Source organism: Eschrichtius robustus, chromosome 12, assembly GCF_028021215.1.
Source record: "Eschrichtius robustus isolate mEscRob2 chromosome 12, mEscRob2.pri, whole genome shotgun sequence".
Classification (NCBI taxonomy): domain Eukaryota; kingdom Metazoa; phylum Chordata; class Mammalia; order Artiodactyla; family Eschrichtiidae; genus Eschrichtius; species Eschrichtius robustus.
In genome coordinates this window covers 23,830,885-23,854,396 of record NC_090835.1, presented here as the reverse complement: position 1 = coordinate 23,854,396, position 23,512 = coordinate 23,830,885, and the positions used below count along the sequence as shown (strand labels likewise).

The following is a 23,512-nucleotide window of genomic DNA, read 5'->3' as shown; positions in this document are numbered from 1 at the left end:
AGGTGTGGGAGAGGATGTAAAGAAACTGGAACTGGTCTAAGTGTAAAATACGACCACTTTCTAAAACAATTTGGTAGTTTCTTAAAAAGTATACGTACATATACCTGCCATGTGGTCCAGCTGTTTCACTTCTAGGTATTTTCCCAAGGGAAATGAAGGCATGTGTCCATACGAAAACATGAATATAAATGTTCATAGCAGCTTTATTTGTAATAGCCAAAAACTGGAAAAATCCCTAATGTCTATCAATAGGCAAGTATATAAACAAATAATGATACAATGGAATATTACTTAGCAATTAAAAAGGGGTGAACTATTGATATCCACACTAACATGAATGAATCATACAAAAATTCTGAAGGAAAGAATTCGAGTTAAAAAAATTAATGTATAATTACATTTATATAAAGTTCTAGAAAAGGCAAACGAATGTAGAATGACCGATCAGATTGTTTAGGGGTTGGTAAGGAAGGGCAGGAAAGGGGGATGACAAAGGGACACGAAACTTTTTTGGGGTGATGGATACGTTCACTGTCTTAATTATGGTGATGATTTCACATGTATGTCTATCAAAAGTTACCAAATCACGTACTTTAAATATGTGTAGTTTATTGGATATCAGTTATACTTCAATAAAGCTAAAAACAAAAATAAAGAGTACAGGCTCTGCTGTTAGAAAGCCTGGGTAAAAGAAGGATAATAACAGGACCCAACTCTCAGGGTTGTTGTGAGGACTGTGGGTTTTGATATAGGGTCAGAGATTAGACCAGGGCCTGACTCAGCGCTCTTCACCATTTGATATGACTGTATTTTATTTTCTACTAAATCATAAACTCTCGACAAGCAAGGCACCACGTCTCTGCCATCATTTTGCCTAGTTTGAAACTCAGCATGAGTATTTATTTGTGTAATCCTCAACGTATTACAAAAACAGGGCAAAAAGCGTTTTGACGAACTTCACGTGGTTCAGTAATAGTATTAGCATCCTTCAAACATGTACAGCATGGGTAAAGACTGAAAAAAGAACTGGAATTTGGTATACACTGCTCTGGCCTAATTTGTGAATTATGGTATTTATCTGTTTAGAATTATATGGGAAATATTTAAAATGTTACATTGTCTTAAAGATATATCTTTATTTTTATACGTGTATGTAAATGTGTGTATATGTGTGTGTCTATCACACATATTCCCTGAAAATGGTTTCCTTTGGGCACTCTAACGTAGCTGTCACCCTCGTTTCTTTGACTTATTTTAGAATGCAGTTAAGTCCTTGGGAAAATCACTTATGTCATCAGTGAGGAATGCCACCAAAATAGCTTCTCACTTAAGTTCCCATCCCCAGAGCTAACCCACGGGAGGTTCCGATAAATTCAAATATTTAATAACTTGTATTTTTCTTTCTCCTTAAACACAGGCCCTCTGGTCCTGGAGGCAGGATCATGTGGTGGATTCTTGGCAGTCAGCAGTCTGTGGAGCATTTGCAGGTGCAAAGGATTATATTATACTGGGAAAGACCAAAGAGGGGGAGAAAAATGTGAAAATATTAACTGTGCAAAAACAACATTCTTCAGAAATTCCAGATTGTTTGGAAGAAGAGAGTCCCACTAGTTGTTTGAGAAAAGAGAGTGTCTTAGGGAAAAAAAAAACCTGCTAAAAAGGTGTCTGCCTGAAAGACAGCCAATTTGTTTTTGACAAATTTTTTCTTCTTATTAAAGCCTTCACTCAGGCCCTTGGATTATCTTAAAGATGATTTAGCAAGGCCTCTGTGGGAAGAGACTGGCTGTGGGTGCAGCCGTCTGCCTTGAGCACTTCTTGGGGGGGTTTAGGCGATTTTTGCAGAAGGCAGTGATTCACGGTCCATGTGACACGTTCGACAGCGCCGTAGATTAACTGGTGTCAGGCTCCACAACTTACTGAAAGCTAAACTGCGCGGTGTAGAAAATATGGAGATCTAAACATCTGGGCATTTTCTAGACATTAAACAAAGAGCAGAGTGACACTATGCAATGTCTATCCATCACTTGGTCATATGCATTTTCCAGTGAGGTTTTTAGTGAGAACTCAGAAACTGGAAAGAATTTAATAAGTGAGAGGTGTAACAGTCTAAAAGAGAAATACATTTTGTTGCAAATAAAGGTGAGTGAGAATTATGGTTGAAATAAATCGAAACGGAAATTTGCCAGAAAATTGTAAACTGCTGGTTTTGATGCGAAGCCAGTAAACTGACAGATATGCGGGCTTAGGATACCAGCCTTAGTAGAAAATAATTCATTTCCAATTTGTTTAATGGTCGTTGGATGGGTTTTTAGTTGTAGTGATTAGGAAAACAGAAAACATACATTTTATAATTGATAAGTGGACCCATCTGACTTATAGAATTGATAATCCAAGATAAGACTCTTGCCTCTAGATATGAAGCCAGCTCAGATTGCTTATGACGGGTAATTGTTTCCACATGATCCATAGTCATTAGCTGTGTTAAATGGGTAGGTGGTCTTCATTCATTTGCCAGTGGTCCGGAGTCTTTACTCCCTAGTCCCTAAGAAATGGGCGTTTCTGTGGACTCCCTTCTGGGTCCTGGGCACAAAGTAAGCATTCTGGAAATTGAGTCATCTTGGATAAGGAAGGCCAGTTCTTAAAGTTAACATACTATAAAACGTCTGGGTGTTGAAACCAATATATATATTCTCTGGTCCCTTCCCTTAAGTAGCTAATTCAAAGATTCGCTTGCAAATATGCATTGTTCCTATTAAGGACATGTGCGTTCATTACAATTCCTTTTTCTGAATAATGCTGTGTAATAGGCACTAAGTACTTAGTTTAGTCAGGGGGTGGGAGCCGGGGAGAAACTTGGTTATCAGACCCCCACTGTTTGGCGCGATCCTGTGGGCCAGGCTCTTTCCATTCCGGTGGCCCCCCTGAGGATGAGGAGCACAGCAACCCACACTGCCCTCCAGGGACAGTGGGGAAGCTGGGATGCGCGGGGCGGGGAAGGGATTTGCCCAGAGCCTCAGGATCCAGTGCTGGCTGACCTCTCTGAATCATAGAGCTGTCAAACCTCTGTTGTATCCCCGACTAAGGAACGAGACTTTGGGGCATTATTGAGCACCAGTTTCCTTACCTGTAATGCAGAAGCAACCCTCCCTCCATTAAGGGGTTGTTGCTGGGATAGGTGCGATAATGTGTGTTAGAACTGCATTTACCGAGTTACCACTATTTCAATAAGAACGACCAGCACCCAGGAAATGAAAAGCTGTCATCATCACAGTAATTCATATTCTTAATTGCATAGAAAAAAATAACACATTGATAAACTTACTATACATAATCATCACCTCTAGTAGGGTGTAGATTTAAAAACTACTCCAAGACAATTATCTTATTTTTTCAGCTGAGGTTCTGATAGGAGTTTGCCCAAGGTCTGCAGAAAATCCATTGTCAGTACATCTACATGTATTTAACAAAAGATAAAGTAAAATAAATAGATTTCTTGTTTCTATCCCTTTTGTTTTGAAATTTTAGTTGGTACAAATGTTGATCCTGAGGAACAAGGTTACTCTTTTTTAAAACCTTTCTGAAAGATAAACGTAATTGGAAAATATTTCAGATTGTGAAAAAGCGACATTCTGTAAGAATTTGCTGCAAGATTGTGCACTGCACAGTATAGGGAAATGACTAATGACTAGTCATCTTGGGCAGCCCCTAAGATCTGACATGCTTACTGGCTGTACTTTCAGACGTTTTTGCCTTACATGGCCACAGAGGCAGTGATAAAACTTGCCCTATAAACCAGAAATCTGATTTCTCATCCCTGTGTGCTTTTCCAAGTTTAACCTGGTTAAATCACTGTAGACGAACCACTCTCTGGCCATCCTTGGCACTCTTCGGTGCCCATGCTTGCTTTATAAACCACTTGGCACAAATATCCAAAAATGTCCCTTGAGATTGGAGGTGTTGATGGCTCGTCATGCTCAGAAATTCCCTTGGCTTCTGGTCGGGGGTTAGATTCGGGTGGGGGGGGGGGGGCGGAAACGGACTTTGCCAACTTCCCTACTTCAAGTTAACTTCCAAACATAAAACCATCATTCAGTCTTAGTAATTATGTATGACATCTGCTACTATAGTGATATCTGCTATTCTAATGTCCTTTGATTAGTTTCCTGTAATGAACACTTAACTTATATTCTCTAAGAGAGAAGGAGAGAGAGAGATCTCTCCCCCCATGGCTTGAAATTCTAGAATAGGGTGAGGATTGTTTGGGTAACAAATGACAGGGCTTGGTACAGTCTTTAAAACACAAACGAAGACACGTTTGTTGCCGTTGTTGTTGTTGAAGCCGTCCAAGTCTGGATGCTTGTTTGGAGCTCGTAGGTGGAGCTGCTCTTCCCGCCCCCAGCTCATCTGGCGGCGGGGGGGGGGGGGGGGGGGGGGGGGGCGCGGCCCGGGGCGGACAGTGAGCGGCAGTGCCACCCACTACTGTTCCCCCAACAGTCTCAGCTGCTGTTGGAGGTGACAGCTCCATAACTCTTGTAGGAAGGCGGCCCCTTTGTCTGGAGAAGGCAAAGAACCTGCATTTCTTCCCTGAGGACACGTGAGATGTAGTTTCACTGTAAAAGTCTAGTTTCCCCTGAATCTGGTTCTTGAAAGCAGTTAGCCTAACATTCAGTAAAAACCCAACTCTAGTGGAACCCATAGAAAATTGTTTCACATGTGATTTGAGCACTAAAGTAGCCTGCAGTCGCTGTGTCAAATAATTATTTCCTGTCTAATGTTAGCATGTTCCTTGTATTTATTACCAGCGGTTTACATTTCCCTTAAGTAAAATGCAGAAAATAACTACATTTTAACTGGAAATACAGCTCCCCTGCCCCCTCCCCATTATGACCAGTTATTCTATTACGTGATCTTCACAAGTCCTTCTTACAGCCTCATAAAAAACATTGAGGTCTGTGAATTAAAGCAGTCTTTGATATTTGAAGACATTTAAATCGACTTATTAATAACTTGCATAAAATAAAGTTTCCATCGTGGTAGTAAAAGTAGGACCTATTTTAGCATATGCGTTTTTGTCTAACTTTTCTTCTTATTACTTTCATGAAACAGAAATCACTGGGAGAATATTGGCAGGCATCTACAGTAAAGGAATGGTGAACTTTGCTAATGGCCCAAATAAGTTCGATTTACAGTATCCAAATTCAGTAGAAAACAAATACTTTTCAACATAGGTGACGTGTGAGAGCCTGAGTGGTCAGACGGGACAGATGATGTCCTTGTCAATTTTTAGGTGGTTCAGGTCAGTTTGTAAAGATTTTCAAGTAGGAAAATCATGTATGCACTTCTGGATTTTAACAAGTGGATACATTTGGATTTGTCTTATTCATATATCAAAGTCATCGTGTAGTGAAACAGCATTACTTTTGGAGCCAAGGTACACATGACTTTTGAGTTCCACCTCCTTTATGGCAGAGTAAGTGGTTAAAAAAAAGTGAGAGTAGTATTTCAGGACTGGGTCCACAAAATTTTAAAATACTTGCAGTTTAGCAGGTCTCTGAATTTCAGACAACTTTTGAATTGGGAGGAAAGTGTTTCACATATTCATAACTCAAAGGTGGCTAAAATAAAAGGGACTCCAGTATACATGTTTATGGTTTTTACTCGTTAGCCCTAAGATTGGTGTCATTCTGGGTACATCTCTCAAGAAGTCAGCATCATAATAAATGTTACCAAATGGAGGAGGTTCGGTTTAATGATCTTATTTCAGCAACATATTTTAGAAAGATATTTGGCAAAGATCAACTGACCTCCTTGTCCACACACCGCAAAACTTAGAGGGAGAGGTGTGCTATTTCTGAAGCATCCTTCATACACGTGTTCTGTTCAGCTCTTAGAAAACTGCCAATTTCACCCTGGCTCACGGAAGCTGAATCTTTAGAAAGCCCTTTTGGGCTCATTATTTCTATCTCCTTTGGGCCTTTTGGGGTTTAAAATATATCTTTGTATCGTATTAAATAAAATAATGGTACCATATACTGTGATTTCTGTTAAAAAAGTAGTCCTCCAGTTCCTCTGTCTGTAGATATGGACCCGTTTAAAATACGTGGATTTAAAAAAAATCAGTTTGGCAGTCATGGCATTTAAATAAAGAGGACAGGAGAGAAAAGTTAGGAAAGAAGCAGTAAGGAAGAATGCAGGCTTGAATCAAAACTGACTCTAACAAGATATGGAAGCAAGTTTAGAAACCTTGTTCCTCTAACTGGTCTGTTGATCAGAAGCCTGCAAATACAGAAACATTTATACTCTTTTAACCATAAGAAGCCAGCCATTTATACGAAAAATCCCCACACTGATACCCGTGTCTGTTTGCCAGTTTTGCCTCAGAGCAGAAACCACAGCGGCATTTTGGAGTCGGATTAGAGAAGATGGGCCCATGGAAGGCATGGACCCCCTGAGACTCATGGGGCACAGCATGCCTCTCTGAGTGGGGGTCTGACCACGACACCCCCATGTACACACACAGGTTTGTCTGCTGCTTCACAAAAGAGCAAGCTACATTGTGGGACCTTGTTTTTTTACTTGCAGGTATAAAGCATTATCCCGTCACCTCTTCTATATGCAGTCAGACGTCACTACAAAGCAGGGGAGTGTGTGGGTAAAGATTTTGCATGTGTGCTTCCTATTCTTGAATCAATCAGGTGGACGTAATGATAAAGAAGTATTTTTGGCAGAGTTATGAGGAATTAATTACAAAATAAAAATGAGAAAATACCGTGTAATGCAGTAAACAGGACCTCACTTGTGTGTTGGGTATTTTTATATGCACAGGTGGATTTGCAGCTGCAGTCACCACGCCTCTGGACGTGGCAAAAACCAGAATCATGTTGGCAAAGGTAAGTGGTAAAATAATGTAATGTAGACACAACAGATGCTTGTATCTGTTAGCACTCAGGGCTTACATGTATATAAAGTGAACAAAGGTGGCATAACACCTATAGTTAGCAGCCTTTTGCTGCCTGTTGAACCACTAATGAAACTGCCTTTGGACAAAGCAATATCCACAGGAATCGCTGTGACTGATGTCTGGGTAGCATTTTACCTTTTTGCAGTCATTTTCACCTGTATTATGTGAACAGGGAGGGCTGCTAGGGCCTCTGCCTGGTGATAACGATTTTCAAAGAATCTCTATTTTTACTGGTGACAGACCCGAGGCTCAGAGCGTTGGCCTGCTTCATGCCATGCAGCAAGTATGAGGCTCTGAACTTACAAGAGTGAAGGCTTATTAAGCCTTCACCAGATGAATTAGGACATTTTTCAGAATTGTTAAAAAAAAAAGTCGTTAAGTAAAATTGTTTTTAAAAAAGCTGGACCGAGACTTCAGGGAATGGCATACATATAACATACCTGGACCAAAACAATAAAAACTAAAAAGTCATACCCTTGTGGAAACGTGGAACAAATAAGGGCAGAATCGTAGTATGTAGCTTGATAGGGCGAAGCCTGTTTTAAATTGAACACAGTATTCTTGGTTAAGTGTGTTCATTAGCCACTTAGATAAGTTTTATAATCATACCATTCATACTGATTATTCCCCATTCTCCTCAGGTGAGTTAATACCGCTTTCAGTATCTTTCCTGTTCAATAGTAATATGTGAATTATCTGGGTTAAGCTCTGCTCATAGGCTGACAGTGAGAGAAGGAACCTAGACAAGCTACTTCTGGTGGGAAATGGGCCAACTCATTGCTTGCTTGTGGGTTCAAGTGTGAGGGCTTCTCGTCTAGTGAGATCCAGAGGTCCTGATTCCCGGGAGACCCCCCAGTCTATCTGGAACTGTGTCCTACAGGAGGGTGGTGGGGGGCCGTGTATCTGAGGGTATCTAGAGCCTGCTGTAAGTTGGTTGGGGAGTTTTGTGAAATGATGGTTTCTCTTTTGTCCTTCCACGCAGGCCGGCTCCAGCCCTGCAAGTGGGAACGTCCTCTCTGCCCTGCACGGGGTCTGGCGGACACGGGGGCTGTCGGGGTAAGGCTGGGAAGGGAAGCCCCGCCGCCGCCGTCCACCCTCCTTCTCCTTCTCCTTCTCCTTCTCCTTTAGCCCAGCATCGGGAGAACACCCACCCTTCCTTTTGCTTGCCCTGGTTGGGGTATCATTTACTTTTATCGTACACAACGTTACATTTGATGTTGCTTACGTGAGATGATATTGCACCATCGGGTTGATGCCGTGTCATAGCGGGTGATTCCCATCTCATTGTTAGATGGCATCCACCTCTGTGGCCTCTGCCAGGTTCTGGATTGCAGCACTGAGAAAGCCCGCGTCCAGTTGTGTAAGGCAGGACGCAAATGACGAGGAAAGCACTGTTAGAAGAAAGCATTTGTGGTTTGGGGCACTTTTAACTCTTAATAGTTATCACTTTTAACATAGCATAGTGCCTGACACCTCCCTTGCAGCTCACGGCTCTGCATCATCTGCAAAGGTCTCTTCACAATGCTATTTCAGCATTGCTTTTACAACATGTAAACCTGTCTAAAGGTTGGGATCTGTAACAGGTAGATGAAATCACGATTCTCTCTGGAATCATCTACCAGGGATTTTGCTGAGAGAGCAAAGCGGCAGGCTCCTGTAGGGGAAGGTTGAAGGGAGCCTAGTGACAGGGCAGGTGTGAAACAGCATAGCCACGGCGGTGCCACCTCCTCGTCCCGGTGCTATGTCGATCATTTATCTGACTCTAGTTTTGTGTCCATTTGGCAGGTTTTATTGCAGCTCGTTGACAGCCTGGGGAACATGGGGCAGGTTGGTCAGGCCGCAGGCAAGGGTATTTTGCAGGAGTTAACAAGCCCCATCCTCTATTCAAAACAGGTAACGGATGGTTTCGTTAAATGTGCCAACTCTCAATGGCTGCTGCTTGCCTGAAGGACAAAGGATTTGGAGACAGGGGCTGGGTTTACCAGAAAGGAGTAACTGAGCCTTGGAGGGCAGGGTGGTAGCTTGTATGTCCTGAGTCAGTGATTTATGGCTAATAGATTATAAGTAGGTAGGAATCTGGTTGCTCATAGCTGAGGCACGTTGATTTTGACACAGGATCCTCATTGCACAGTGAAATGGTGTGAGGAAAAAAAAAAGAAGAGCTCTGAAGTAGCAGGGAAAAGATTCTTACGGCTTCAAATAGTGACTGGGCCACACAGAGGTATTGCATGCAGTAGCTGTTTTAGGTCATAGAGTCAAACTGCTAAATTTCACTCTTACTTGTTTCGATATAGTTCTTATTAGAGTCTGTGGCAACTATTGGTCACAGCTAGGCCCTTGACTTTAGCCCTGTGGAGTCCGTGTGGAGCCGCAGCCCGTCCGCCTTTCTCGAAAAAGTGGTGATACTCGGGGGTGGCACAGTCGGCAGGACCGTGGCCCCAAAAACTTGTGGACAAGGAATTTCCTTAAGTAGATGATTGAAACTAAACCTTCCCTGTCCCAGTGGTGGTGTTACCTAACCAGGCAGTGCCAGAATTACAGGCAGAGGAAGGGTGTCATCAACATGCTGAGGGCCTATTCCTGTCCCCGCTTTCAGCCCTGAAAAGGTACTTTGGATTTTTGCCGATCTTCCAGAAGCTTCTAAAGTCTTGGGCTCTCATTAGTATGCCCAGTGTGGTCCTTAGCAGAGTATTTCAGGCAGCTAATGACAGTGTTCATTAGCTTCCTATTAATGTGATAAAAGACAACAAGTAATTGGACCAGAGAACTGTAACGAGAAGCAAACAAAACCTCCTGCGAACGTGGGCCACTCTTCTGAGCAGTGGTCCTAGGCTTCCCCAGCCGCCGCCTCTGTCAGTTTTCCATGCAGAGCCCCGGTGGGCTCCTGGTGGCCCCGGAACACACCTGCCGGGTTTAACAGAGGATTCGAGCCGCCTCCCCACCTGCAACGGGCTGGTGCTGAGCTCTCGGCGTAAATTAAAGTGGTGACACTTGGGTCTCTCCGTGTTGGTTCACACGGGGAGGGACCACGTTCTGGCACCCGATTTGGAAGATGTGCCCTCAGGCAACCTGGTTTCTCTGAAATAAAAATACCGCACGCTCACCGAGCCCAACAGCCCGAAAGCAGATGGGAAACCTGTTTATCCAGCGTTGCTCCTTCCTCCCTTTCTTCGGCTCATCACCTGGCCTTTTGTTTTCCTCTCCTGTGCCCTTTATGTCCTCACCACTGCTGCCCTGTGCCCCCCCAAGTGGCGCCCGGCCCTGTGCTGAGCGCCTGACATTTGTCATCTCGTCGTCGTGCGGTCCCTCCAGTGCAGCCCTGCTCTGTTCAGCCTTCGCGTCTGCGTTGCGTTGGGGCCCTCACTGTACAAATTACTCTAATGATGTTAACACACAGTTGTCATCTAGTGAAGCCATCAATTGCTTCCATCTGCCCCTCGCGTGGAGCAGCTGAGCTCATTAGCAGCGGGGAGAGGAACGAGACACTGGCTGTAGAAACAAGGCAGGGAGGGAGGGAGGGTTTTGTGGCCAACGTGGTTTCCACAGCTCAGCCCCTGCTGACCCCCCTTTCCAGCACTTCTCTTTGTAGGACGGGGGCAGGGAGATGAATCTCTTTTCCGGGCCACAAGGACACAGTGGCCTCAAAGCAGTAATTTAGGGGCCACCTCATGCAAAAACAGTCTGCATGATGCTGGGCTGAACAACTTTTTTCCTTCCAAGTGTATTTTGGTCTTCTATAGAATTTTCACGTAGACAAGAAAAAGAGGTTCTCATTTCGTGTAGTATTTTACTTGACGATTTAAATCCTCAGTTAGCTAACTAAAGTATGGGCCCCCTAGAGCCACTCTCGAGTCCGTTTTGCTCAGAAGTGCTGAGGGCTACACACAGGGCGGTCAGGCTGGCCTCTCCCGGCCGTCACACAGAAAGGAGGCAGCCGGGCGGCTGTGAACTAGGCCACGGGGGTTTCCTTCCGGTCCCTTTCTTGGCACGCCTCCCTTTAGCTGAGCATGGAGGTTCCCCAGACTTTCCAGGCTACACAGGCTACTGCTGGCATAACCTCCACGTTTTCAGCTTTCGTCCCTGGAGCCGACCCTAAGTCTTTTTAGTGGTCAATCCACTAGTTCTGATTTTGTAATTTTGTTTTCTGCTTACACAAGTAACACTCGTGGTAAAAAAAAGGTTCATTGCTGCAGAAACACAGGCAAAGTCTCCTGTACCCCTTGCTCCCCAGAGAAAGTAGAGGATGCATCTCGGCCGTGTTTGTCCAACATGCAGTCGCATTATACATACAGCTTTGGGACTTGACTTCTTTCAGAACCTATTTTGTATACGTTCCGTGTCGGTCCCTATGGACGGCCTTATCAGCGGCACAGTCTCCCGTGTGCGTCCGCCGTAGCATCATCTCTGTAACCAGGGAGCAGATTCTTTGCAGTTTTTCTCTTAGCACCACCACCACGATGACCATCTTTGAACAAATACCTGTGCATCGCTCTGGGAGGGTTTTAAAGAATGACTCCCCACTTTACATCCCCAGTAACATTGTTCTTTTACTCTGCATTTCTTTGCTTCTTCCGAAGTTGCAACTTGGATGGTAACTGGCTCTCTGTAGTGCTTGGGGACGGAACCTGCAATGAGGCGCTGCTCCCCTCCCAGCTGGAACCCACTCGCCTTCCTCGTCCTTTCTTAGAGGGGAGAGAAAACAGGGAATCCACGGAGATCCGATTCCCCGCGCGGCATCACCTTTGTGGGTCTCTAAGGACAAAATGGGACGGAGTGGGTCACTGGGAGGGGCAGCAGAGTCGTCCGGAAATCTTCCCCAACACCCAGGGCCCACCTCAGGTTTCCGGGGAGAGGGTGGGGGGCTGGTGCCCTCCAGCCTTCCCTGGGATTCAGCCCTTTGACTTCTCTATTAAAAAAAATCAATTTCATCATCTCTTGAAAGCAAAAATGGTGTGACAGTCTTAATAGAACTGTCGTGGGGACAGAGTTACTGTGTCTTGACTAATTGCTGGGCTGAACTGTGGGTGCTCACAAGTAAGCTGTTTGTATTCAGCCTCCTTAGCCAACAAGCAGCTGGGCTCCAGCTTCAACAAGTCTACTCGGGAATGTAATTTAGTGCCATTCTGAAAGGAAAAACAGACACATTTTAAGTGCTGTGTGGGGTTAAATGAGCGTGGTGTGTTGAGTGGAGCAAGCTGTGGGTGTTGGAATTGAACCTTTTTTACACACAGAAAATAAAAAAAAAAAAAAAAATCTTTCCTCCTCCCTTCCCCCCCCGCCCCCAGATTATTTGCAGGTGTCTTCCCTCGAATGGCAGCCATCAGTCTGGGAGGTTTCATCTTTCTCGGTGCTTATGACCAGACTCGCAGCTTTCTGCTGGAACTTGGCAGAGAGAGTCCATGAATCAGAGACGGCCCCTGCTTTCAAGAAAGGGTCCTGCTGTGAGAACTGTTTCCCCTCCGGTGAGCAGCTGTTTGGCCATCTAAACAACAGAACGCGGCGCTCAAGTCCAGTTCTGCTCAGATTACGACATGGAGAACGCACCTTCCGTGCTGCAGGCTGGCCGGGATGACGTCATCGGCCTGGTTCCCAGAGTTCAGAGAGAAAAGGATGTCCACAGCGGTACTTTGAACAATTTTCTCAGAACCCCTTAATAAATAAGTGTGGCAACGCTGAGTCCAGGCCCTTTCAGAGCCTTCGTTTGATCTGTATCTGATCTTTCGTTTCCTGCCACCTGACAGTGGAACCAGCCAAAGGCAGAGATGGTTATGATTTTAAAAGAATGGCTAGAGTAAGTGTAGTAAAGGAAGGAGACTCGGGAAGAAGGTTGGGGGTGTGGATGGCTTTTCTCCCCTGGGTTAACTCCGACGGCATCGGCTTACAGCCTGGTGTAAAAAGAACGAACTACATACAGGTGCTCAGCCAGCATCCTTGCTGGGTCACCAGGCTGCTGGTCTTAATCACCCTCACATTTCACCTATAAAAACAATTGTATTCTTTTACAGAGAGGTGTCCAGCGGCCCGTGTGGTGTGTGAGAGAGAAACCAGTCGCAGCCCAGTGACTAGGTGGGCCCAGCGGGCTTCGCGGCAGGAGGGCCGTCACTGACCTGGCTCCTCTCCACTTCAGACCCAAAGCAAGGGCCGGGCCGGGCCGGCTTTGGAAACGGGGTGGGTTCATCATTCCTAATCACTAAGGTTTGTTGCTTGGAGTTTTAAGCTCAACACTAGAAATCAAAGAGATGAAGAAGTGGGAAGGTCACCATCTTGGAGCTCTACTAATAAGCTCCAGGTGTTAGAAAAATTCAGAAAGCAATCTCAGGAATCTAGTGGTGTCATGTTTTCCCTGGAGCTACGGGTATATATACCATTCTGCTTTGACTAAAAATTTTTTTTCCTTTTTGGGGGTGGGGTGGGGGGGAAGGTACATACTTCAGGCAGGATGACTCCCTTACAAAGGCAATCTCTGGAATTAATTAAACAGGATGCAGCAATGCTGGTGAACGGAGGTATAAAAATAACCCCACCACACACTTAACATTTTATAAATGAACCTTTATTAAAGACACTTCAATGCCATTTGTTAGACACTTCAATATTTTACATGTTGCTTTTCAGTGTACATTGTACCAAAATTTCTATAAATAAATAACTTTGTACATAAAAGTAAGTAATACTTCCTCTTTCACATTGCCTCTCAGAAGCAGCAAATTCACATATTTTGTGGAAGTAAGAATCAGTTAACTGTTGAGAACAAAATTGTAAATGTGCTTACCTTTTGGAACAGTGATGACATCTGACAGTGAAATTTAACATAGGTAAGTAACCATTCTGTCAGTACCTCCCTTCAGCTTTTTGGCCAAAGGCACTTTGCTTTCTGAGATTTTTTAAGGACCTTGTTTCAATGTAATTTTTCCTGAAATACACATTGGCACTCACAAGATGGTTAGCAACAGGTCTCAAAAAAGTGCAAATATACCCAGAACCCGGGTCAAGGGCTAATCGCTTAGAGTCCAAGCCCGGGTCCATCTGTGCGAGGGAAGGAAATGGATAGGCCTGCTCTGCACCCTCAGTAAAGACACGCTAGCCCTGAAGAGGAGGGACTCGGTTTTTCCTCCCCCAAGGCCAATGTAATATTAATTATATCGGCAGAACTAAAACAAACATCGCTATTGAAAAATCCACAGGTACCAACACCAGCAGCCTCTATCTATCTAATTAAAAAGCCTCAAATGACCATCGAAGGATACTGACAAGACCACATTCGCCTTTATCACAGAAGGAAGAAGAAAGGCAGTGCTTAATTGTTCGAACCAATTGCTTGTGGTGGATTAACAACCTCCATTCCACTTGTTTGTTAGAGAAGGAACTTAAACCTACGAGAAGTCCATCACTGCAAAGGAACATGACATCTGCCCCTCTGGGCTCTACGGGGCGGTCACTGCGAGGCCATCCACACACGAGCAATACTGACATGAAGTTACTTCCAATGCCAGTGGAGTCTCTCTCTGCCGGTAAAACACCCGAGGGGGTCCGCCCTCCCAAGTGCAAGACCAAGCCAAGGACCTTCGCTTCCCTCCCACCCACCAAAAACTCCTGCAAACAAATGTGGTTTGTAGCTCCTAGGAGCTCCATCCATGCATTAAGGCACCAGAACTATCCCCACCCTCCAAAATTAAACAGCAACCTGGTATGAAAAATAATATTGTCAAAATTGTACAATTTTTTTTTTCTGTTAACCATGCACTAAAGATTAAAATAGCCTCTGTAAAAGATACATATAATATATATGCCATCTCTGCAAACTCTTATGTACAAGGGTATCAAATACTCTTCTGCCTTTTGTACACAATAGCCTCTTGCATTTCTGTGCTTCAGCTGCAAGTCCTTCAAACTGCTGACGCTCCCCACGGAGGTGGAAACTATGTACAAATCAGTGATGCTTGAAGCTGCCAGGCTCCCTCACAGCCTCACCCACCTCTCCGTCCTGTAGACATCGACGCCACAAGAGCCGAGGTAGACAAAGCCTAGCTTTTGGGTGCAAACAGCAGTGGCGCGCTCCGTCTCCCGGGCGGCTGTCCCGTCACGGGTGTGGACTCAGAACCGGAGTCACAGGCTTGGGGGAGGTGTCCGTTGGAAAGAAGCAAGTGCTGGCCTTCGCTGGGCACGTCGGGAAAGCCCGAGGCAGCTTCTGTGAGCTCAGGCTTGCCTGGAGTTAATGCACACGAAGGCTGCAGGTCTAAGGGGTCCAGCTCACACAACCGCGCTATCGTCCAAGAGGAGGCCCCTAGAAGGAGGAGAAGGAAGAGGCCACGTCAGCCCCCTCCGGCCCGGCCGAGTCCGTGCTCCCCGCCACCTGCTGCTGCTGCCTCGGGAGACAGTGCCACGTTACCTTTCCCATCTAGAGGCGCCGCTGGCTTCTTCAAGGCTGCCAGCATTCTGTCGTGGTTACTGGGGTAGAGGGACCCCCTGCAGTGGCCGTGGGACCCGTCGGCTGCCCCGCTGCCCCGAGGCTGTGGAGAGCGTGGGTGGCCGCTCGGGCTGGGCTGCAGGCTGCTCAGGGTTCCTGGCTGTGTGCTGTCTCTGGGCACAGGCTGAGGACAGAAGGCCCGCTCCTCGGAGTGACTGTGCGCCTCGGTGCTGCAGTCGCCGCACACGGCCGGGCCGCCGGGCTCTGCGGACAGAGCCGGAGACGCATGAGACCCGTCGCCACGCAAGTCTGCATCCCACGCAGAGGACAGGCTGCTCAGCTCTGCGGCCGCAGGGCCCGAGCCCTGCTTTGATCAACTCTAACCAGCCCCCTTGCCAAGCCTGTTCACAGAAAAAGGACTTGGGCAAACACCGAGCCATTAATGAAGACCAGAGCCCTTCCACGTTGAAACGTTTCAGCTTAATTTCTTAATCAGAGCATGAAGTCATACACTCTGATCTCAGGGAACAAAAAAAAATCCCATTTGCCTGAGCACGCACCACACAGTGTCAGAAGTCTTCTGAACAATTAGAAATTTAGCCTCACAACGGCCCTGGTGAAAAGGTACTCTGGTTTGGGCCTTAACCCTTTATTTCAGTCACTTACAAATCTAGAATACTCATGCTCAGGCTTATCACACCATAGTTTTATTTAAGAGACATCCTCTTCTGGAATTTAAAAAGAGCCAGGCCAGAGCTTCCTGTTTATGTATTGAATGCCAAATTCTAAGACAGCCTGACATCAATTATGTCTCCCCCCACTTTCACTTAATGAGTAGGGCAACCCAAACTTTGATTTCAAGAGCAAAATAATACTTTTCCTGACGAAAGCCTCTCATACCCATCATCTTCTGTGGACCAGGTGTGCCATCGGCCTTCTCCACCACTTTCCACTGCTCCTTCGTGTACCCGACGCAGAGCTTGGGCTGCCTGCACGTAATGCCGTGAGCTTCCACCTCGGGAAAGAGGCCTGCATCGCTCGGACAAACACCTGCAACAGACTCCCACACGGTTAGACACTCCGGGCTTAGTCCGCACTTCACAGGAAGCCGTGAGAACGGACAAGGCCGCCAGGACAGGGACATTTTTCAAAGTGTTCTTTCCAGTGCTGGGTTATCGGGCTAACCAAGAGGTCCAGCAGGGAACCTTTTCGAATACTGCCTTCCCAGCAGGCAGGCCTTTCAGCATTCAGAGCCATGACGGTGAGCAGTTCCTGGCAAGGATAAACGTGCCCCTAACAAACAAGGGCTGCTCAGCCTCCCCTACTCTTGGGGGCACTTTGTACCCTGAGAGACTGGAACAACAGACCTGGGCGCTTCCCCTGCGCAACGAGTGGCTTGGTTTCAGTACCTGTCACGTCTTTCGCTGCTCTTATTTCGCAGTCCTACCCTATCCGGACTAGGAGTCCCACCCTCTCCCACCCTATCCCAATACAGTGACTTCCTGGGGGACGGGGATTTTAAAACCTTGCAGAACTTGCACAGGTCAAGTCCAAAAAAACCCAAGGGAAGGCTTGAGTCATCCAGCCTGCCAGGTCACTACATACGCTTGATGTGATACCAGGCAGCTGCCCCAGGCCGGAGCTGGCAGCAGCCCCAGGGGTCGCAGCTGCACTGAGGGCTGAGGCCTTACCGTTGCTCTCGATGTGCCCATTGGCCTGGTGGCCACCCTCAGTCCTGACCATGGTTTCCTGTCGGTCAGAAAGGGTCCCCTGAGAAGAGAGGTAGCTCGGAACATCTGGTGGCACGATGGTTTCATCTGCAAGGAGACAGGACAGTCAAACAGCAGGGGTCCCAATCCTTCGAGGTGACAACAAAGGCAGACACAGGAGACCCCAGCAGCCGCTGTCAGGCTGTGCAGGGACACCCTGTGGAGTCTGCGCACTGGAGAAGCCCTCCCAGGACCTGCTCAGCCTGACTTTACATCCAGGTGTGAGAGGTGTCCGAGTCCGCACAAGACAAAGCACAGTGATGGGAAAGGAGACAGAACTAAGAGAAGAAGGGACCTGTGAGGTCACTGCAGCAACAGTCTACCACGTGGCAGCAAAGCAAGTGCCAAGGATGCCTCAGAAAACTGCAGAGTTCATAGTGTATTTGAGAGTGTTCCCATTCTAATGTGCAATTCCTGAAAGATGACAGAATGGTGTCATCGAGGCCAAAGCCTCAGCTGTCCCGAGTGACTCCACATTCCCAAAGGTTCTAGAGGAGTTCTGAATATACTGAGATTCTCAAAGAAGCCTCTGGCCCTGGCCTCCTTCACCAACGTCCCTGCTTCTCCCCTTCCCTGTGAGTCGCCGCCGCCAACCTGTGTTAGTGACACTGTACTCCTCACTCTTCTTCCTGGTCTGGTAGATGATGCACACCCACACCAGGGACGTCAGCACGATGCTGCACACCACGGCGATGGTGAAGATGCCCACAGTGGTGCCGTCCTTCCTGCAGCCCGGAGTGGGCAGGATGCTCAGCTGGCTGTGAGCGCGCTCGGTGCCCAGGGCATTGGACATCTCGCAGGTGTAGCGGCCCGCATCTTCCACCACCACGTTCTGAACGACCAGCAGCTGGTTGCCGGGGGTGAAGTGGTGCCGTTCGGTGAGGATCAGGGGCCGGTCCCCCTTGAGCCAGGTGATGCGGGGTGGAGGGCTTCCAGTCGCTTTGCACTGGAGAGCCACCGTTTCTCCCACGGATGCCACGCGGTCCTCCAAGGGCACCGCCAAGGACGGGGTTTCTGCAAGAAGTCAGTGGAGGTCTTAACGGTTATTCTGTGGGCCTCGGCTGCTATACCTCTGCCTTGTCTCCTGGACCAAGGAAAATCCAAGACATCAGTGAAATGCCATCTAAGATCTTTTAACAGAGTGGCAAGCTTTTCAGAAGATTTTCTACCAGAATGACTAAATCATTACTATTCTGGGGATGAACTAACCTCCAGCCACAGAAACCCCTATGGCTCCCAGACTGCCCTGTGACAGGCCCAAGTTTATCCCTGACCCAGAGCAAACCCATCCTGCCCAATTAGAGGGCGGTTCTGTAGGTAGAGTGTCTTATACTTAAGCCCTGTAAAGACTCTCCTGATTCACTGGCTATCTTATTTTTTTTTAAAGAGATGGAACTACTTGTTTAAGAACATCTTAGAAGCCTAAAATTTTAAACAAAGAAACAGCCTACCACAATCACCTAGGCTTCACAGAACAGTTTGAGAGAACCTTGCCTCTAGGTACCTAGGATAAGTAAGAAAATCTCTCCCTCTCACACATACACAGATGCACGCGCACGCACACACACACACACACACACACACTCTCTCACACTCTCTTCTCTCTCAGCGTATCTATAGTCGAACCTAGGACAGTCAGGGTGGCGTTCGCTGAAATGGAGCCGGCCGAGTTCTGGGCGGTACAGCTATAAACCCCCATGTCATCTATCTTCACATCAGTGATGAAAAACACATCGTCGTCTGGCATGACATGCATGCGTCGCTCACGAGCAGCAGGGAAATCTGTGCCTCCATCCTTCTGCCAGGCAATCTGGGGGTTAGGGTGGCCAGTGGCAGCACATTCAAGGCGGGCCATGGTGCCAGTCCGGATGGCAATGTCGTGGGGCATTTTGGTGAATGATGGCAACACTGCAAAACAGAAGCACACAGGGTCGAGTTTTTAGAAAGCTGGAATGCAAAGGCCAGGACTATCTTCTGTCAAACTGACCTTCCCCACCACTGCGAGTGAGTTCACCAGCCTTCATGCCAGCATCTGCCCAGAACCACTACTGCCCCCTGTAAATCAGGAGCTGAGGTTTCCAAGGGCCGCCCAGCTTCTCCTACCGGGGAGGGGGTGGGGGGAGGAGCAGTTCCATCAGTCTCTCTCGTCACACGCCCGAGGCTGGCTCTCACCCCCTCAAATGTAAGGCTTTCCTGAAACATCTCCCTGCTGTCCGTCATGTCGTGATCAGTCTGTACAGGGATATCCCCTAAATGCCAGGGCCTGATACTTGCCTGCCTTGATTAAGCCGGAGAGAGCCTAGGAAACAAGAATATCTGCTCCTGCAAGACGCTATGACAGAGAGGAGGTGACATGCCTTCGCCCTGGGGAAAGCAACGGGATGGCTCTTCCCTCTTGAAGAAAACTCATTTAGGAGCAGTGGTACCGGAACCGTATTCCTGTATACACACCAGCAGAAAGCATTCCACCAGCTTATTTATCCCAGATATTCCCTGACACAGTGCTAAGCGTCCAGCCAAATGTCGGGCGTCACTGCTGTACCCATCAAGATTGCTTTGGTGGGGACTCTTAACAGTTCCCTGAGCTTCTGAGAAACAGTGAGGACTCCTTCAGAATAAGCCAAGACAACCGGTCAATGTGTGGTAAAAAAAAAAGTGTGGGATTATTTTGGGGGTCTGTAAGGGCTGAGAGACCAGGGCAGTTCTGGCACTTTTTAACTGTAATAATCAAGAAAATCTTGTTAGATTACTGGGGCAAGGGGTTAACTGCTCAAACTATTTCTCTCTCTCTCCTTCTACCCTAAACTCACTACCACAAACAGCCCTGAAGGAGCCATCGCAACAGGCTCTAAAGCTGGCTGCCGAGTAAAAATCCTTGTCAAACACCCACAGACCATTCTGCTGTCAGGCTGGCTGCCCTACCACTGCCGGACTCGGCCCCGCCCAGGCTGGCCCCAAAGCTGTGCCATCTCCTCAAAGGGCATCAGCTTCCCCAGCATCAGGGTATGCTTGGAATCTGGATACCAGACATCCTGGATTAAGGAGGAGAATAAATGGAAAAAAAAAATAGAAGGTTTGGGGCTACACTGTCACTTGACATAATAACTGGATAAAAAAAAAAAATCACCCAAAACGAAGAATGCAGTGAGAATAACCCTACAATCTACAACACTTGTTCTGGGCCCAAGTCAGGCAACAGTACAATACAATAATGTCCCGGTGAAGCTGGTGTGTCTCCCGTCTCAATCATTTCCACACGGATGACAGAAGAATCACGAGTGTGGCTCTGCAGAAATCTTACACCCCAATGGCGAGACGGCACGTGCATACCGTTCACAGTGAGCCTAGCCTTGTGCGAGTAGGTGGAGCCGAAGTGGTTGGTGATGACACACTGGTAGCGGCCCTCGTGCCCGAAGGTGACGCGGCGCAGGTGCAGGATGGTGGTGTACTCCATCACCTCCCCGTCCTGAGCGCGGACGTGGGCGAAGTTCTCCATGTCGGCATTGGCCAGCCCCTCGTTGTCCTTCTTCCAGGCGAACGTCATCGGGGAACTGCTGCTGCTGGCGGCCGAGCAAGTGAAGCGGACGTCCTTGCCCACCACGGCCGTGGTCGTCTCCGGCTGGGTGATAATCTGTGGCTTGGGTACGTCATCTGGGGTGAGAAGAGCCAACTGTAAGTCACTCAGACTTCCGGACACAGGGACCAGCTGCTGTTCACGCGAGGGAGAAATTGAGTCAGACCCGAGCAGGGACCCGTCCTTTCGGGGTCCCTGTGCACCCTCAGCGCCACCCAACACTGTCAGGGACTTGCACCGTGGCTGTCTGACCATATCCAATTACAGATCCGTGAATGGTGATCCCTCTATGGTCACGCTCCTCGATTCAGACACATCCACCAGTACTCAGTTATCAAAGCAATGCGCAGTTTCCATGAGAAGACTACATACACAGCTTTACTCACTGTCACACAAGACTCACAGAGTCAACCATGAATGCAAGGGCCTCACCCACAAACTTTACTCCAAAGGGAGTAGGGGATGAAGTACTTCCAGAACGTCAGAATAAAGACTTCTGAAAATCTGCACCTCCTATTAAAGCAGTGAAAATATAAGCAAAAAATGATCACAATCAACTTCTTCAGAATCTTAGAAACTAGCTAAAGGCTAGAACAACCCATGAAGTGTTAATTTAAGAAAACACCTGAATCTCAGGAAGAAAAGTGAGCTTTATGGCATTATACCCTACCCGAAGTCCCATCCCTCTCTCTCCAGCTCTACAGTAGCGTTAAGACTCAGCAAGCCTAGCAATCAATGAGGGGGGCATGGTGAGCTGGGCACGCCCACAAAAGCTGCATCTTCGGGGCTTGCGTTTATTTGACCTGATACGGTTTGCTCAGCAAGGGAAGCGCTGTCCCGGGGGCATGTGGTAAAAATAATCAGCAGTCAGTGCTGAGGCAGAAGTATCAGTTGGAACCACTGACAGGCTGGCCAGGAAACTGCAAAGGAAATTGGGTGAATGAAATGTCATCAGCAGGCTTTGAAAAGGGCAACATGTTCCTGAGGACCGAGAAGGCCACCTGCATGTGCAGCGCTATGTGTATGCCCAGGAAAGACCTCAGAGGGTCCAAATTTCTTCCCTGTGACCCTCATCGAGGATCAGTGCAAACAGGAAGTGATGGACACCCCCAACACACAGCAGAGATGCTGGGCAAAGGACAGGAGGCCTGAAGTAATTTAAGGACTCTGTCCAATCATTAGCTAACCACTAAGCCAACCACAGAGGGACTAAAGTGGCTGCATAGAACAGATTTTACAACATTTGTCCAGGAAAGTCACTAAACAAGTAAACCGTAACAATAAACAGAACAACAAACCCCAGGGGAAGACACAGGGAAGATCTGATTTCCAGAGTTGCTACACTACTTAAAACACTCATTTATCAACAAAGAAAAAATAGAAAAAAGACACGCAGTCAATAGAAACTGTCCTTGAGGAAGTCCAGATCTTGTACCTACTAAAAAAAGACTTTAAGTTGGCTTTATAAATATGCACACAGAACTAAAAGAAACCACGTCTAGAGGGAAGTATGTAAATCCTTTCCCACCAAATAAAGAATATCAAGAAAGAGCTAGAAATTGTAAAAATGAACCCAATATACATTTGGAGTTTAAAAGTACAATAACTGAAATAAAAAAATTCACTAAAGGAGCTCAACAGCTGAACTGAGCTGGCAGAAGAGTCAGGGAAATTGGGACAGGTCAACTGAGGTTATCCAGTCTGAGAAACAAAGAAAAAAGAATGAAGAAGGTGAGCAGAGCCACCGAGACCTGTGGGATAGCATCAAGCATAACAACATACAGATAATGGGAGTCCAAGAAGGAGGAGAAAGAAAAAGGAACAGAAAGGCTATCTGAAGAAATCATGGCCCCAAACTTCCCAAGTTGGATGAAAAATTTACATCTACACATCCGAGAAGCTCAGTGAACACCAAATGGAATCAATTCAAAGATCCACACCTAGAAGCTTCATAGTCAAACTGTGCGAAGACAAAGTCAAAGAATCTTGAAAGCAGCAAGAGCACAGCAACTCTTCACATACGAGGGATCTTCAATAACATTAACAGCTGATGTCTCATCAGAAACCATGGAGGTGAGAAGGCAGTGGGAAGACATGCTCAAAGTACTGAAACAGAGACTGTTAACTAAATTCTATATCCAGCAAAACGATCCTTCAAAAATGAAGGAGAAATTACAACATTCTCAGATTTAAAAACAAAAAACCGGAGAGAATTTACTGCTATCAGACCTGCCCTACAAGAAATACTAAAGGGAATCCTTCAGGCTGAAATGAAAAGACGTGTCAGTAACTCCACATAAACAAAAAACAGCATTAAAGGAACTACATAGGTAAATACGTAAGGACTTTTGTTTGCGACTCTCTTCTATTCCTCTTCTTTGAGGAACTCTCTTCTGCTCCTCCTCTTTGAGAATATCAACAAAATTGAATAATATGTAGTTACAGTAGGGTAGGGAAAAGAGGAGAGAAAGGGGAGAAGCCTCAAATACTAAAATCTGGAATCAAAGAAAGGACAATACTACCAACCTTACAGCAACAAACAAGAATACAGGGGAATACTATGAGTAACTGTACGCCAACAAATTAGATAACCTGTCTGAAATGCACAAATTCTGAAAAAGACACAAACTGAAAGCTGACTCAAGAAAAAGAAAATCTGCATAGATAAAACAAGTAAAGACAATTTTAAAACTTCCCACAAAGAGAAGTCCAGAGCCAAATGGTTGGTGAAATTTACCAAACATCTAAAGAATTTATCACTAATCCTTCACAAATTCTTCCAAAAAAGAAAAAAAAAAAAA

The 23,512-nt window shown here is 46.6% G+C and overlaps 2 protein-coding genes across 6 annotated transcripts in view; one reads left to right on the top strand and one right to left on the bottom strand.

Annotated features, from left to right (window-relative positions):
• Nucleotides 1–13,054, top strand: part of SLC25A26 (solute carrier family 25 member 26) — a 140,912-nt gene extending 127,858 nt beyond the window's left edge. For 2 of the 5 annotated variants that reach the window (XM_068559137.1, XM_068559134.1), the window contains 5 exons: nt 1,418–1,487; nt 6,583–6,652; nt 6,826–6,890; nt 7,944–8,017; nt 12,247–12,523. In XM_068559137.1, the coding sequence (XP_068415238.1) occupies nt 1,418–1,487; nt 6,583–6,652; nt 6,826–6,890; nt 7,944–8,017; nt 12,247–12,318 (351 nt within the window). In that variant the 3' untranslated portion in view covers nt 12,319–12,523. Of the gene's footprint in view, nt 1–1,417; nt 1,488–6,582; nt 6,653–6,825; nt 6,891–7,943; nt 8,018–12,246; nt 12,638–12,966 lie in introns of those variants that run through there. The other 3 variants (XR_011075770.1, XR_011075769.1, XM_068559136.1) reach the window with 3 other exon arrangements.
• A 464-nt stretch (nt 13,055–13,518) lies between these two features.
• Nucleotides 13,519–23,512, bottom strand: part of LRIG1 (leucine rich repeats and immunoglobulin like domains 1) — a 120,525-nt gene continuing 110,531 nt past the window's right edge. The window contains exons 13-19 of the mRNA XM_068559133.1: nt 20,468–20,788; nt 18,764–19,045; nt 17,732–18,151; nt 17,060–17,185; nt 16,269–16,418; nt 15,351–15,632; nt 13,519–15,245 (exon numbers count right to left, since the gene is read on the bottom strand). Of these exons, the coding sequence (XP_068415234.1) occupies nt 14,986–15,245; nt 15,351–15,632; nt 16,269–16,418; nt 17,060–17,185; nt 17,732–18,151; nt 18,764–19,045; nt 20,468–20,788 (1,841 nt within the window). The 3' untranslated portion in view covers nt 13,519–14,985. The remainder of the gene's footprint in view (nt 15,246–15,350; nt 15,633–16,268; nt 16,419–17,059; nt 17,186–17,731; nt 18,152–18,763; nt 19,046–20,467; nt 20,789–23,512) is intronic.